We start from the raw sequence: 15,085 nt of genomic DNA on the forward strand, positions 1-15,085 counted from the left end.
GAGCTGTATCTTTAGGTGAGAATAACAGCTGTGTGTGGAGCAGGAGGGCTCAGCCCGCCTCCTTCCCCTCTTTCTCTGCACTTCTGAAAGGTGTAGTTACAAATTTGTTACTGGCAGCAAATCTGCAGGTGTTTGCTTTCAGGGTGTGAGCAGGCAAAGCTTTCTTCAATCCTTCACCTGAGACAAATAGCAAATGGGGCCCAGAGCAGTGCTGTCCCGGGATGGACACCTGGTTTCCTAATCGGGTCAGTCCAAGTCATTTTGTCAAACAGGAGGGTGTGAGTAACATGACAGTGAAGTGTCTCCTCCCCTGAAGGCCTTTGGCCTCGCTGCTGACGGTGATGATGGTGGCGTGTGTACGTGGTCTGGGCCTCCAAGGAGCCTTTCAAGGAGCACAGCCCATGTTCACCCTCCTCCTGATCTCGTGCACTGCAGATAACTCCTCCTGGGGATGAAAGCTGGCTCCATCTGTCTCTCCCATTCCCCAGGGTACAGAACTCCTGACATCCAGACCTTCTTTGGTATGAGAGTCTGTCTTATCACAGCCTGAGGAGATACAGGCTCTCCAGAGCGTGGGGGCTCCTTGTACCTCTCCTCAGAGTTCCCTGGAATTCATGTAAAACATCCACGCTGTAAAAGGTCAGGATTTGCTGTTTTCGTTGGAGATCTGGATTTACAGAGACCCCTCAGTCCTACAGGGCAGTGCTGCCTGGGGGGTCACTCACTGGTACCCACAGATGCTTTTATAAATGTCTGTGGGACTAAAACAGCTTTCTCTGTGGAATCCTCAACTTTTCCAGAGGAGGAGGGGAGCAGCCTTGCCGGGGGAAGGGGATGGAGGTACAGACACACATACTGTGCCTGTTCAAGTGCATCATTCCAACCTGCTTTGCTACAAACCAGCTCTGCTTTATCCTAAAGAGACACAACAGGTCCCCAAAGTAAAGTGTGGGTGGCTCTTCCCCCAGGGGGGCTTCAGGGGCTGGATTTTTCACATGGAAAACTGTTCTCCTGTAGTTCTGTCATTTCCCACTGCTTGCTTTCTGTCTGTCCCTTTGCAGGTCTCACTTTGGTTTTAATTTAGTGTTGCTCCTTTCAGCGTGCAAGCTGGGGGCTCAAACACAAGGCCTGTGCTCTGCACTGAGGAGTGAGAGTGCAGCCTCTTGGCTTGCAGGGCAGGGATATCACAGCTATAGCAGGAATATCACAGCTAGCAGACATATCAAGGCTAGTAGGGATATCATGGCTTTAGCAGGAATGTCAAGACTAGCAGGAATATCATGGCTACAACAGGGATATCACAGCTCCAGGGCCCCCAGCCCTTGCTGTGGATTTGCTCTGTGAGTTGAGGCAGGTCCCCACCTCTCCTCTGCTCCATTCCTCTCTGCCACAGCACGTCCCACTGCAGGAGTGGGTGCCATGGCAGTGACAAGGACAAACGTGACCCCAGAGTGAGTGTGCAGCAGGCAGGGTCCCTTCTGACCCTGTCACCACGGTCCTCTAGGGGGTTAAAGCACAAATAGTACATTAAAAACACGAGGTGCCCAGATCCTGCCCAATGGAAGCTGTAGGAATAGCACAGAGAGGAGCTCAAATCTAATCTTGCATCTATAAACAGCTTATGTTGCTTTTTATGAGTAGTTGAATCAAACAGTGGGAATTGAAAGCAGCTGTTACTCAGTCACTGCACAGGAACGAGCAAGTGGCAGCTGAAGTCAACACATCGGAGCAAAAATGCCTTCAATTTCTAGTCAGAGTGAGGACGCTGGAATAAGAAACAAATCAAAGGAAAGTGTTTTCTGCTCCCAGGTGTTCTGCTGATGGGAAGGCTGAGTTATGTGTCATGAATTATTCACCACTTGTGGTGATGCTGTGAACGTTGCTTTGCAGGTAGGAAGAGGGAGAGAGTCGCCAGCTTTTATCACACAGCCCCCAGACAGCTCCTGGCTGGAACACACCGTCTGCCTGCAGAAGAACCGTCCAAGGAGCCCATCCCAGGCAGGGCACTGCCCACACCCCAGGGACCCTTCACCCCGTGCCATCAGGGTGGGCCTGGCACAGAAATGTCTCCTCCACCCACCGTGTCTCTAAGTATTCCCAAGCCAAAGCAGACAAACCATGTAAGGGAGGAAGGAATGAAATTTAATGAGGCAAATGTCACAGGGAAAACGTGAAAAGAGTGGCATTATTCCTGTGGCATTAATCCGCTGCAGGTCTGGGGTTTGGCTTCTCTGCCCCTGGCTGTTACTTGCAGGATTTCCAATTTTGGAGTGAGCAGCAGGAGACGCCTCCGAACTCACCTGAAACTCCTCATTTCAGCCAGACATGATGTGCTTGACAAAAGCTGAGGAGAAATGAGAATGTGAGGGCTCAGGACATGCTGTGAGCTGGGGCAGGTAGAGAGGCAGCAGGGGGAACCCCCAGCCCAGACCCCCCAGGGATGAAGGGGATGCTCTGTCAGGACTAATATTCCTCTTTCTGTTCCCACTTTTTGCATGCCATCCCCAACCTGGTCAGAGTGATGCCAACCTTGGAGATGAGCCGGTACCATTATCCCCATTTTTCTGAGGCCAAGGGAAATAGGTCCCCTCTTTTTCTCACTGCTCTCCAGTTTTAGGGGTTCTTAAATTTAACCACCTCCCATTCCAGATTTTCACCCTCTTGGAGCAGCGAGTGATCCAGGTCTCCAAATGTTCCCAATTAGCCTCTGCTGGGAAAGATGCTGGCTTTGTTTATTTTCAATAGCTTGCAACAAAACAGTGCCAAAACTGTGCATAAAACAGGCCTGAACTCCTTGGAAACATGCTGTCTTCAGCTGCTTTTCCTGGAAATCACTGGCACAACCACCTTGTTCCCACCCTGGCTGATATGTCTCAGTGCTTTTTTGGAAAGGTTGTGCAGGGTGGTCCACACCTCCCTTCCTGTGATCACCAATGTCATGGAATCATGAAATCATTAAGGTCAGAAAAGACCATTAAGATCATCAAGTCCAACCAGAGCCCTTGCTGAGGATGCATTTTGCACCCTAAGAGAAGACAGCCGTGTCAGAGGTGGCCCTGCCGGAATTCTCCTGCTCTTACCTTCGTAGTTGATACAGCCATTGGCGTCTTCCTGGCCTGCCATGAGCTGCTCCACCTCGCTTTCTGTCATCTTCTCTCCTGGACGGGGAGGATGGAGAGGTGAGGGGAAGGGTTTTCAGCCTGCCAGGACCGTCCTGTCCTTCTTTCAGATAGCCAAAGACACCAGAGGGAGGAGAAGGGGATTAAAGAAGAAGTGTGTGCCACTACTGAGGAATGCTGGTGGGAGATAGTGGAGAGAGGACCACACTGCAACTGCTGTTTGATAACTGAGGATGTTCTGGAGTGTCCATCTTGCCTGGGTCATGCCTGAGGCTGTGGCATGAGATGGAAATGGCCACACTTTCAGGACTTCTGACTCCTAAAAGAGCCTGTGAGCGGCAGAGTGAAAAGGGCCAGCTTTTGATATGATAGACCAGGCAGGTACTGGAGCCACTGGCGCAGAGAGAGCTCGGGGCCCACGCCCCGCTCCCCCCGGGCCCGTCCCCGGCCCAGCCGTACCCAGCGTGACCAGCACGTGGCGCAGCTCGGCCCCCATGACCATCCCGTTGCCCTCCTTGTCGAAGACACGCAGCCCTTCCACAAAGTCCTCGAAGGTGCCCTGCTCCTTGTTGCGGGTGAAGTGCTGCAGAATGGGCAGGAAGGTCTCAAAGTCCAGCATCTTTGTGTTCATTTCTGGAAGGGGAGGAGATGGGGTCAGAGATGAACCTCATGGGGCTGAATTCAGCCTCTGGGGGCCTCCTGATTAAGTGTCCTGGTCTCTTTTCCATTAGGGTGCAGGGGAGAAGCCCCATGAAGAGACAGAACTATTAAATTAGAGATTGGAAGATCCATAGGAGGAATAAAGTAACATCAGGGGACTGCACAGAGACCCTTGATATCAGCCCAAAACCATCAGGTGGGTCATCTGTCACCACAGTAGTGTGGCCACACTGGGACTGGTCTGGTTATACCAGTTTGCACCAGTTCAGGATAAAGTCTGCTAAGCATCACTTGCCACCGTTCCTCTGTGAGGACTGCCTATCCCCTATGTCATCATCCGTGGTATGGGGAAGGGGCGTGAAGGAATTACACAGGAATGAAGCCTGTCTGCATAATTTCCTTCCCAGTTCCTTCACCTTGCAGGGTTCTTCCTACAGGGATCGTAACCCTCTACTTGTTACCAGGGAGCACAGGAATTGCCTGTCCCACCCTGTCCCCAGCTTGCTGTCACCTTCTGGTTTGGGCTTGCCCAGCACCTTGAGGACCTCTGCGTTGGTGGGGTTGTGGCCGAGCGCCCGGAGCACGTCCCCGCACTGTCCGTAGCTGATCTGCATCGTCCCCGCCGGCGTCCGGTCAAACAGCCCGAAGGCTTCTCTGAACTCTGCGGGGAAGGAGAGCTCGGAGTGGCCCCGTTGCCACTCCAGGGAGGCACCTGGCACCAGGTCGTGCCCGGCAGGCGGGGAAGGGACCGACACGTGCACGTTGTGCCCTCTGAACGTGCCGCAGCCCCGAGTGAGCTTGCGCAATGCGGGCTGGGGTTTGCCAGACTCCTTGGACAAGTCACTTGGCTGCTCGAGCAGGTTTTGTCACCTCTGCAGAGGTGGCTGGGTGACCTGCTGGATCCCTGCACCCTCAGCAGCTGGCTTTGCTGCAGGACATCCCTACTTATCCCCCTTTCCACTTGGATCTCCATGCTCTGCGGCTGTCCCTGTGTTGCCGGAGACTGTTCCTCCCACCAAAACCCTGACTTTGACCCAGGCTGCGTCTCGCACCATGAATGAAAAATACCTTTTCCCTGCCAGGCTCTGGATCCTGCTGGCCTTTCCCCCAAGATGGGGTTTGATGTGTGGGGCCTTGGCTCTTGTGTCTGTGGTGAAAAACTACCTGGAAAAAGGATTCCCCATTTCTAAAGCCATCTCTGAGAGAAGCTGAACTCAGCACTTACCTTCAATCTGCTCTGCCGTGAATTCAATCTGTAAAGAGAAGGAAGCAGAGCTGGGCATGAGATGTGGGCTACTGCTGGGGGGAGCAAAGGAACTCTCCCCTCTGGAGCTCTCCCTCCCCAGGCTCAGGGCAGGGGGCCATATCCATGCCGTGTCCCATATCTGTGCCATATCTTGCTGTGCTGTGTCCCTGGCTGCTTCTGTCCTCACTGTGGAGAGCACAGCTGGCAGCAGCGGTGTAGGCAGGCAGGAGGGATGCTCAGACCGCGGTCAGGACTATTTTGGGTGGAAAGGATGTTATTTTAGGGCCTTATCCCAACTTCAAGTGATTAAACAGCCTCCATGCTGAGCCTGCTCTTAGTAACTCTCCTGCCACAGCTCTGGCTTAAAAATGTGAGGATCCCGAGGAATCATGGAAAAAGCGAGTTCCTGTTGTGGAGCTGTTGGATAAAGGATGCTCTTATGTGGAGGAGGCAATGCAGGCAACAAAATATTTCAGGATGGAGACAGTGGGTGGCAGAGAAGCTTTTTATTGCTGCTGGGGCTCCGACACGGGGTCTCAGCAGGAGCTGGGGGTTTGACTGCAGCCGCAGTCCTGGCTCCCTGCAGTGAGTGCTGGGCAGGGCTGGGTGGGGAAGACTGAGACATCTCCCTCGCGAGGACAGCATCGCTCCCAGCCTGCTGCATCCACTCAATCGGATTATTTCCCCTCCCAAGGCTGGCTTCCAGCCTGGCTAATGCCGTTTGCAGAGCGCTTTGCATCGCCTGTGCCTGGCAGATGACGGGCACGGAGAAACACGGTGACGTCTTCATTCCTCACTCACCTTCACGCTCTTGGGATCGAAGGCAGGCTCCGAGCCTGGAGCTGCTTTGGCTGCTTCCTTCTTCGGGTCGGGTTTCTTGAGCGGCATCGCGCTGGGATTTGCGGAGGTGCGGGATGAGTCCTGCCGCCCAGCGAGGGAAGCGAACGGAGGGATGAAAGGCAAAGGCTGCTCCTTCCCTTATATACGGAGCCCAGTGCTCACCCTGGAGGGGCAGGCCAGCTGCTGGAGCAACTGCTACTTACTATAAAAGGAAGAAAACTCAAACGAGAGGGGCCCCAATTTGACAATTGCCCATTGTCATCGGCTCCTGGCTCCACGGAGCCACCAGCTGCCCCCCCCAGCTGCAAAAGGGGGGACATGTCCCCCTCCAGCACCTGCACCGGGTGGGCTGCATGGGGGCTGCTTGCTAAATGATCACTGAAACCTAAACGCGAATGGCGACGGGGCCAGGCAAGAAAATAGCAACAGGATGGCTGATAAACCTGCCGCGATACCCACGGCGAAATGCGCCTGATTGCAGGCAGGCTGCGAGGGCCAGCACTGCAGAGCTCTTTTAAGACCAGGATTTATAAAGTGCTGCTTCAAAGGAGCTCAGAACTTTCTGAACGCTCCCTCGGCCTCGTGCTCAGGGTCTACCTTGTCCCAGTCTCTCCCCAGGGCTGATCTTGTACCCTAGAAAAGAGCAGTGTAGGTGCTCTCCTTCCTCAGGGTGGCTAAGGAGGAAATGGGAATGATGGTGAAAGCCACAGCTGAATTCATGAGCACAAATCTTTCCCATCCCAAGCACCTCCGAAACCTGCAGGGCAGATGGGGTCTTCTTTTGGCTCCTCTCCAGGTGCTGGGCAGACTCTGGTGGGAGATGCTCCTGCTCTCACCCTCCTCTCCCAACTGTTTGAAGAATCACAAAGGCATAGAACTCATTGAAGTTCAGCGTCTCAGTGTTTTACTGAGTGTTTTACCGAGGCATTCTAAACCATCAACTTAAACAAGATGTATGGGGCACCAGGGCAAAGGAGGAGTTATGGAGGTCATTCAGGAGGAGGGAGCAGCCACAAACTGCTGGGAATTCTCTGTGTGCCATCATCTCCTCATTGCTAGTGGGGACCAGGGAGCTGAGGGGGCTGGATGGGTATAATTTGCAATCATTGCTTTCCCGAGCTCTTTAGAATATAACAAGTAATTTAGCAAAAAAACCTCAACATGTTTTGTTAAGTGTGAACTCAGAGCCTGGGTCAGGTTTCGCCTGGGAAATCAAGGGAATCAAATTGTCCCTGAGCTGCCTCCCCCTCCGCATCCATCCGACTCCAAAATAACCTCACTTTAACTCCATCTTCACTCCCCAGCAGCTTCTGGGTCAGAAATCAGACCCAGCAGAGCCTTCAGAAAACGCTCATGCTGCAGTTTGACTGTTTATCCCTCGCTCGCCCTCTGTGCCCGTGCAGCATCCCAAGGAGCCGCTGGCAGAGCTGGTGTCACACCCACGCCACGGCCCAGGCGGTGGGGACAGGCAGCTGCAGACAGCGTCCCCAGGCCCTCCTTGATTTTCAGCTGATGGCTACTGTGGGACTTGTTTTGCTGTGTGATTCCATCAGCGGGAGCAGCAGCCCCTCCCGAGCCCTGTCCTTGGGATTTGCGGCGCTCCCTTGGCCTTCCCTCACTGCAGGGGCCCAGCAGGACTCTGACCCTTATCACACAGTCACGGTGCTCGTGGCTGGGGCCAGAATGAGCTGCCTTGCCAGGAAGACCCCAAGGAAGGCTCTGGGGGCTCTGCTGCTCTCTGCAGGATTGGGGCGCTTACAGAGGAGCAAGAGCTGTGTCTGGACATGGATTGTATGGGCCGAGGGAGGGGCCCAGCCTGGGAGCTGCTGTTCCAGGGATTTGGCACTGGGCTGTTGAATTCCAGCCTCATCCCACTAATGACAACCTGCCTGGGGAAAGAGGGCTCCCCTCTTGGTGCCCCATTTCCCCAGGGGGCCGCTCGGGCTGCTGGGGGTCACGAGGTGTTGGAACTGGCTCAGTGGTGGGAGCAAGCTGGGCATCAGCATGACCCTGAAAGGCAGGGGACAGCCCTGGGGCCGCGCCAGGGGGATGCAGGTGATGAGGGATGCTGACTGCTGCAGTGGGACCAGCTCTGACCTGATGCCCAACGACGGTGTGAGACCTCATCCTGCACCCCCGTGCCCCAGGATGGAGCCTCCAGCCCCTCTCCCAAGGAGGCTGAATGCAGATGTGCCCTGAGGCCACTGTGGGTGCCTGGGGGAGCAGGACAGATCCCAGCACGTCTCCCCAAAACACATCCAGCCCCTGGAGAAGGAAAAGGGTTAAACTGGCGTCTGCCTGAAAGACGTCCCATCGCAGGAGCATCAGCTCGAGGTGCTGCTCACGTGCTTGCACCCTCTGCCTCCCTGCCTCCAGCCACCTCGTTAGGATTTTCTCCACCTCCCTCCGGCTCCTTGGGACCAGTCTGGGGCTGGAATGGACTTAGGAGCATGGGGGCAGTGGGGGAATGCTGTGACAGCTGAAAAATGAGCCACCGGGCAGTGAGAGAAGTTTCTGAAAAGAGAAGAGGAATCTGCCTTGAATGAAGAGGATTTTAGCACCTTGGGCTAAGCCAATAAACCTCTGCCGTCCCCATCTGATCGGGAATTGTTTGCACACATTCTCGGAGCTGCTTAAAGCAGGCAAGACACAAAGAGAGAATAGGATCAAGCATGGTGTGGGGGGAAACCGCCCTGCCTGGAGAGCCTGTGACCAGAACCCTGTTGGGATCCCACAGGGACAGGGGACTCGCCCAGCCCTGATCGCCCAGGGACGGGCTGTGACCCACCGCCACCTCACCTCCGTGGGGCTGGCAGCCAGGAAGGCGCTCCCAGAAGATGCTCTGTCCTCCTTAACACACCAGCCCTCTCCACCACTGGCAGCGATTCTGGTCCCTGAAGTCCCCATGCGAGTGACACGTGGCACCATGGAGGCATCTGGCCCGGTGGGAGGTATCACGGTGACTCTCCTCTGCTGCTGCCTGCTGAGCTCGGCGTGGGCTCTGGTAAGTCTGCACGGCCCCGGGGCTCCTCCGGTCCCTCTCCTGGCTTTAGACGTTGTGCCACTGGCCCGGGCGGGGCTGGCTGTGCTCCCCACTCACATCCCGCTCTGCAGAGCCGCTGGGCAGGACGGGAGAGCATCTCCTCTGCAGCTAAAAGCTTTCCAGCAGCCATGGAGGCACTGCAGCGTGATGGCTTTTCCATTTCTTGGGCACATCCAGGGCAGGGTTCAGTGCCTCGGAGGTGTCGGGGGAGCAGAGTGGGCGGTTTGAGCAGTGCAGGAGGGGCTGGAGGGATGCGGCGAGGGCAGAGCTGGGCACAGACAGTGAAACTCCCACCACGGCCAGGCCCCCATCCTGCTGATTCACCCCCAGGATCCCACTCCTGCCCCACATCCCTGACCAGCTCCACATTCATCCACCCAGGTATGGCTGTGCTCACTGGAGGCAGTCTGGGGAGAGTGACCCCTCTGCATCCCAGCTCCTTTTCACTTCCAAAACTGTGTCCTCATCCTGGCTCTAAACTCCTTCAAGCGTCTTAGCCCACAGCACCCCAAAAGGCGTTTGCACATGTGGTGTGATGGGGAGGCTGAAGGTGCCATGGGTTGCACTGTCTGCTCTGGGCACTGGGCAGTGGCTGCTTCGCTGAGCCCCAGTCGGGCACTTTTATCCAGGGGTTGCCAGACCTGGGCTGGAGAGCTCAGCATGGGCAATAGGGACCCCCAGCACTGCTGGTGGTGAGTGACAGGGAGCTGGGGCAGGAGCCTGACAGGCCATGAGCAGAAATGACCATGGAGAGGGTGGGAGGTGGCTTGGGGTCAGCCTCAGCCTTGGAAGAGGGAAAAATAAGAGCAGGAAGGCAGGAAGAGCTTTTTTTCTTCCCTGTGGTGTTGAATCTACCCAAAGCCACCCAAACCTGACTCCTGGGGAGGGTTGGGAGCATAGCCATGCCATGACTTGAGACAAGGCATTGTCACTTGGGTTTTGTCTGGGCAGGTCGATCCCGATGATGTTCTCACAAAGGAAGAGCAGATCTATCTCCTGGTGGAGGCCAAGGAGAAGTGTCAAAGGGACATAAAGGCCCAGCCGGAGAAGATCAAAGGTATTGTCCCTCCCCTGTGCTTGGATCAGCCAGCCCTGGTGGAACTGGCAACGCCGTGGGGAATGCTGTCCTCTCTGTTGGGGTGGGACTGGGCTGAGGACACCCGGCTCTTGGGGTTTGTGGAGCTCATGGCACCGTCTGTGCTCTGGGTGCAGCCAGCACTGGCTCCAGCGTTTTCTAGACAGCTCCATGTACACCAAAAACGAGAGCTGTGGAGGGGCCTGGCCCCATCTGGAAGTGGTGGGATGTGTCCCCTTCCCTGGCCCCCCGCAGCTTCTCCCTCTGCAGCCCAGGCGGATCTGTGGCAGCGTTTTCCTCCCCCTGGTCCAGCCCACAGGGGGTAAGCCAGAGGTTATGCTGAGAGCCTGAGTGGAGATGTGAGATGTGTGCCTTTGCTCTCTGGCCAGGCCCCAGCTGCCCTCCAGAGTGGGATGGGATCATCTGCTGGCCAAGGGGCTCCCCCAGCCAGGAGGTGTCAGTGCCTTGCCCCGACTACATCTACGACTTCAACCACAAAGGCAAGTCTTGCACCTGGGCAGAGAGAGACCTCACCCAGGGGACAGTCCATGGAGCAGGGACAAGTCTGGGCTTCCCGTGGCTCCTTCTGCTGCCACGGAGCCCATTGCTGTTCCCAGGTCACGCCTACAGGTACTGCAGCGCCTATGGGACCTGGGCCATGGCTCTCAGCATCAACAAGACCTGGGCCAACTACACGGAGTGTGCCCTGCTCTTCTCCTCCGAGAGCCGGAGCCACCAGAAGGTGACTGTCAAGGGTGCTGGGAAAGGGTGTGGATGGGGGCCAGGGGAAGTGCTGGGGGCAGGGGGCTCTTCTGTCTCCGCTCCTCAAACCAGCCCTGCTCCCCCTGTGCTCAGGCAGGGAGGTGGAGCTCAGTCCTTCTCTTCCAGGAGGTGTTTGACCGCCTGCACCTCATGTACACCGTGGGCTACTCCATCTCCCTGGCCTCCCTCATCGTCGCTGTCTGCATCCTCTCCTACTTCAAGTAAGGAGAGGCCAAAGCCCCTCCAGTGTGGGAGAACCCTCCTCATCCCACTGCCCACGAGCCTGGCGGGGGACTGCCCCCAAAGGGATGGGAACAGTCCCAGACCCAACACAAACATCAGCCAATTTCCCAAAGCCCCGAACCCCCCCAGTATGACCAGCTCCTGATCTGCTCCACCCTGCTCTTGGACAGCGGGGACACCCCGCCTGCTCCCAGATCTGTTTTCCCAGACACCCCAGAGCCCACTCTGAGACCCCCCATTCCCTGAGCCCAGGTGTGATGAGTTGGTGGGGCAGCTGGGGTTTGGTTGGTGTCACATCCCTTCTCCTCAGGCGCCTGCACTGCACACGGAACTACATCCACGTGCACCTCTTCACCTCCTTCATCTGCCGGGCCCTCAGCATCTTCGTCAAGGACATGGTGCTCTACTCAGGCCCGGCGCCCAGCGACACCGACAGGATGCGTGAGGACGAGCTCAGGGGTCCCTTGCCAGGACAACGGGGCCACCTGGCAAGTGGTGGATGGGGGAAAGGGGGATTTAGGAGCCCTGAGATGTGCTCGGGATTGTCCCAGGCCGGGGCTGTGCTGCTCAGGGCGAGGGGATGAAGGTCCACCTTTGGCTCTGCCCAGCTCCTCCCTGTCCTGGTGCCACACTAGAGACCAGAGCCACAGAGTACCCTGGCCTGTGTGCAGGGAATACCTGTCCTATGGGAAGGAAGAGGCTGGAATATCCCAGGGGAGATGCAGGTCTCTGCAAGAAGAACATGGGGCACAGCTGGGTTTTGGGGACCAGAAAGCAAAAGTCACCAGGTTTTGCTTTCGGGGGCCAGCCTGACACAGGCATCTCCCTGTGCCCCCAGGCTGGCTGCAAGGTGGTGGTGACTCTCTTCCTCTATTTTCTGGCCACCAACCACTACTGGATCCTGGTGGAAGGTCTCTACCTGCACAGCCTGATCTTCATGGCCTTCCTCTCCAACAAGAGCTACCTGTGGGTCCTCATCCTCATCGGCTGGGGTGAGCACAGAGCCAGCCGCAGACGTGCCCCGGAGAGCAGCCGGGAGCTGTGGCACTGGCCGTGGCTGAGCGGCACCGAGTGCCCAGGGAAGGGCAGTGGGATGCAGGACCTGCTTTGATCTGCAAAGGTGATGTTTCAACCCTGCTCCTCACTCTGTGCCTGCCCCTCCAGGTCTCCCTGCTGTGTTTGTGTCCGTCTGGGCCAGCGTCAGGGCCTCGCTGGCAGATACACAGTACGTACGGCCACCTTCTCCAGGGCCTTTGGGAGGGGAAGAGTGGCTGCAAATGCCAGCAAAGTATCTGTGGGCACTAGAGCTTTTTGGAAATGAAAAGTTTCCAAAAAGAACAACGGAAGGGAACACACATTCAAGGCTTGTTCATAGAATTGTCCGTAATGCAGAGCAATAGTGATTTTGTTCTGCATTTGGGAGGACAGTGGATGCAGGTTTGCAGCATAAATTGATCAATAAACAGCACAGAGATGGATGCTAAAGGGCACATTCTGGAGTGAGGCATTGTAAAAGGGGAAAGGCCACCATAGGAGCAGCAGGAGTTTGGGATGAGGTGGCCAAGGAACCCTCAGGAGCATTAATGTTCATTTAAATCTGCTTTGCCCCATCATGATAGTTACAACTGCTTGTAGCTACAGCTCAGAGTTTACACAGAGCCCACCAAGGGGGTGGAGAGTGGGAGATGGGGGTGCAGGGGTAGTTGGGGGTCCAGAGAGCCATTCTTCCCAGCGGTGTCAGATTTCTCCAAGGAATTTCTTTACTGGTCTTCTCAGGTGCTGGGACCTCAGTGCGGGGAACATGAAGTGGATTTATCAGGTCCCCATCCTGGCTGCCGTCGTGGTAAGAATCCTGTGGATGAACCTCCCAATTCCTTTCGGGGAAAGAGGATTGATAGAGACCAGAGCTGTTTGCTTGTGGTCACCGGGGTTTTGTCCCGGCCACCCCGGCACCCAGGGAGAGCCCAGAGGGGCTCCGGTCCCTCCTGCTCTGACCACAGCATCACTGCCATGCCCCTGCCTGCACCTCACCCAGAGCTGCCTGTCTGTGTCCCCGAGGGCTCCTCAGGCCACACTGGGCACCGTCACCACCGTGGGTGTCTGTTGGCAGGTGAACTTCTTCCTCTTCCTCAACATCGTCCGGGTGTTGGCCTCCAAGCTCTGGGAGACCACCACGGGCAAGCTGGACCCCCGGCAGCAGTACAGGCAAGTGCTGGCAGCACCAGAGCCCCACGTCCTGCCTGTTCGGCCAGGACGGCTCCCAGAGCTTGTGAAGGAGGGGCAGAGGTGTGGGAAGGGCTGGAGGAGGGAGGAAGGGTGGCAGGACAGTGGCAGCCAGCTCTTCTGGCAGCTCTGCTGGACTGAAGCCTGGCTCGGGGCTCCGAGCTCTTCCTGCTCCCAGGTCCAGCCCGGCACTGCGGGGCGGGGCTGCCCGGCGGCTCCTCGGTAACGGCCCCGAGGTTTCTCCGTGCAGGAAGCTGCTCAAGTCCACGCTGGTGCTGATGCCGCTTTTCGGAGTCCACTACGTGGTGTTCACGGCCATGCCCTACACCGAGGTCTCCGGGCTCCTGTGGCAGATCCAGATGCACTACGAGATGCTCTTTAACTCCTCCCAGGTGTGTTGACACGGGGCTGCTCCCAGCATTGAGGGATGTTCATCCACGGAGGCTCAGGGGCCTCAAACTCCACCTTTTTTGGTCTCTTGACAGGGCTTCTTTGTGGCTTTTATCTACTGCTTTTGCAATGGGGAGGTAAGTGGGAAGAGTGCGGAGCTAAGCTCCCTGTTCCAGCCTCTTTAGAGTCAGGGAAGGCAAACTTGCAGCCCCAGGCTGTGATAACCAGAGCAAAAAGCTCAGATCCATCCCTCTCAACAGGATTTGGAGGGAAAAAAGGGAAAGAAAAAAGGGAAAGGAAGGGAAGGGCAAAGGGCAAGCAAAGGCAGGGCTGTTTTGCTGTCTCTGGGCACAGCAGCCCGCTCTGCTCTCCCAGGTGCAGGCCGAGATCAAGAAGGCTCATTTCCGGAGGCTCCTGGCGCTCGACTTGGGGCAGCAGGCGCGCCCCGGGAGCTGCTGCTGCGCCGGGCGGGGCTCCCAGGCCCCCCAAAGCACCAGCCTGGCGGGGCGGGCAGCGGGGGGCTCCCGGGGGCTGCTGCTCCCGGCCCGGGCCCGCCTGCCCGGCTACATCCCCGGCTGCGGCACCTCGGGCCAGCTCCCGCCCTGCCCCGCCCGGGAGCCGAGCCAGAAACGCCGGGGGGAAAACGCGCTGGAGCTGACAGACCTGACTCAGTGTCACCCCCAGCCCAGCACCGAGCTGGAGACGATGCTGTGAAGCTGAGGGTGGATTTCCCACCCGGGCATGCAGAGGTGCCTGGGAAGATGCTGATCCTCAGGCTTGGCATGCAGAGCCAGGGCTGGGATAGCAGCCGGAATAACCCGGCTCCCTCTCTGTCAGAGCCAGGGTGCAGAGGGACCGCGTGCTCCCGCTCCTCCTCCCCCGGCCCGAAAACAAGCCACAAAACCTCATTCTCCTCTACGTGCAAGTGACTGATGTCATCTCTGTGCTTGCAAAGCCGTGGGTCTTCACCAGGAAACACCTCCGTGCTCACTCCTACCCCCACGAGTGGGAGGGGACTTCTCCAGGGCGGTTAAAGCCCATCCCAAGAGCCCGATCTGCCTCGGACTCCGGCTCCGGCCTCGTCCGGCCTGGGGGGGCACAGAGTGCCCGTGGAGCTGCTCTGCACCCACCCTGCCCTCCCTCACCCTCTGCAGCTCGTGGATGGAGTGAACACCAACACAACCACAAACTGGAGCGGGAGGCACTGGGACAGGGTGGGATGAAGGAGGCAGGACGTGGCCTGGAAGGGTGCAGGGAATACCTGGATCCCCAGCACTTCATCCATTAACACAAAGGCCCCTGCATGCAACAGTCGTGGCCCTGTCATCTCACTGCAGGCTGAGAAGTGAATAAAGAGAGTCTGTCTGGCTTGTTTCCATCCATGTATTCCGTCACAGACCCAGGAGCTGGTGGCTGGAGAGCAGCAGTGCTGGGAAAAGCTGGAACCCTGGCCCCGTTCCCAGCCAGGTCTGCTCTCCCTCTGC

At 57.1% G+C, this 15,085-nt stretch overlaps 2 protein-coding genes across 2 annotated transcripts; one reads left to right on the plus strand and one right to left on the minus strand.

Annotated features, from left to right (window-relative positions):
• Positions 1 to 2,131: 2,131 nt before the first annotated feature.
• LOC136301729 (myosin light chain, embryonic) lies at positions 2,132 to 8,754 on the minus strand. The gene is made up of 7 exons (XM_066204919.1): positions 8,665 to 8,754; positions 5,827 to 6,067; positions 5,005 to 5,032; positions 4,291 to 4,440; positions 3,579 to 3,752; positions 3,081 to 3,158; positions 2,132 to 2,344 (listed from the first exon to the last, which is right to left on the minus strand). The coding sequence occupies exons 2-7, from the start codon at positions 5,911 to 5,913 to the stop codon at positions 2,316 to 2,318; spliced, it is 546 nt and encodes a 181-aa protein (XP_066061016.1). The 5' UTR covers positions 5,914 to 6,067; positions 8,665 to 8,754; the 3' UTR covers positions 2,132 to 2,315.
• On the plus strand, positions 7,502 to 15,060 carry LOC136301734 (parathyroid hormone/parathyroid hormone-related peptide receptor-like). Its single transcript, XM_066204924.1, has 13 exons — positions 7,502 to 8,869; positions 9,860 to 9,965; positions 10,373 to 10,483; positions 10,601 to 10,725; positions 10,872 to 10,966; positions 11,299 to 11,476; positions 11,827 to 11,980; positions 12,153 to 12,213; positions 12,765 to 12,831; positions 13,099 to 13,197; positions 13,466 to 13,603; positions 13,697 to 13,738; positions 13,977 to 15,060. The coding sequence occupies exons 1-13, from the start codon at positions 8,408 to 8,410 to the stop codon at positions 14,313 to 14,315; spliced, it is 1,977 nt and encodes a 658-aa protein (XP_066061021.1). The 5' UTR covers positions 7,502 to 8,407; the 3' UTR covers positions 14,316 to 15,060.
• The last annotated feature ends 25 nt before the right edge of the window (positions 15,061 to 15,085 follow it).

Source organism: Chamaea fasciata, unplaced genomic scaffold, assembly GCF_029207755.1.
Source record: "Chamaea fasciata isolate MVZ Bird 193981 ecotype frontalis unplaced genomic scaffold, bChaFas1.0.hap1 SCAF_27, whole genome shotgun sequence".
NCBI lineage: Eukaryota > Metazoa > Chordata > Aves > Passeriformes > Sylviidae > Chamaea > Chamaea fasciata.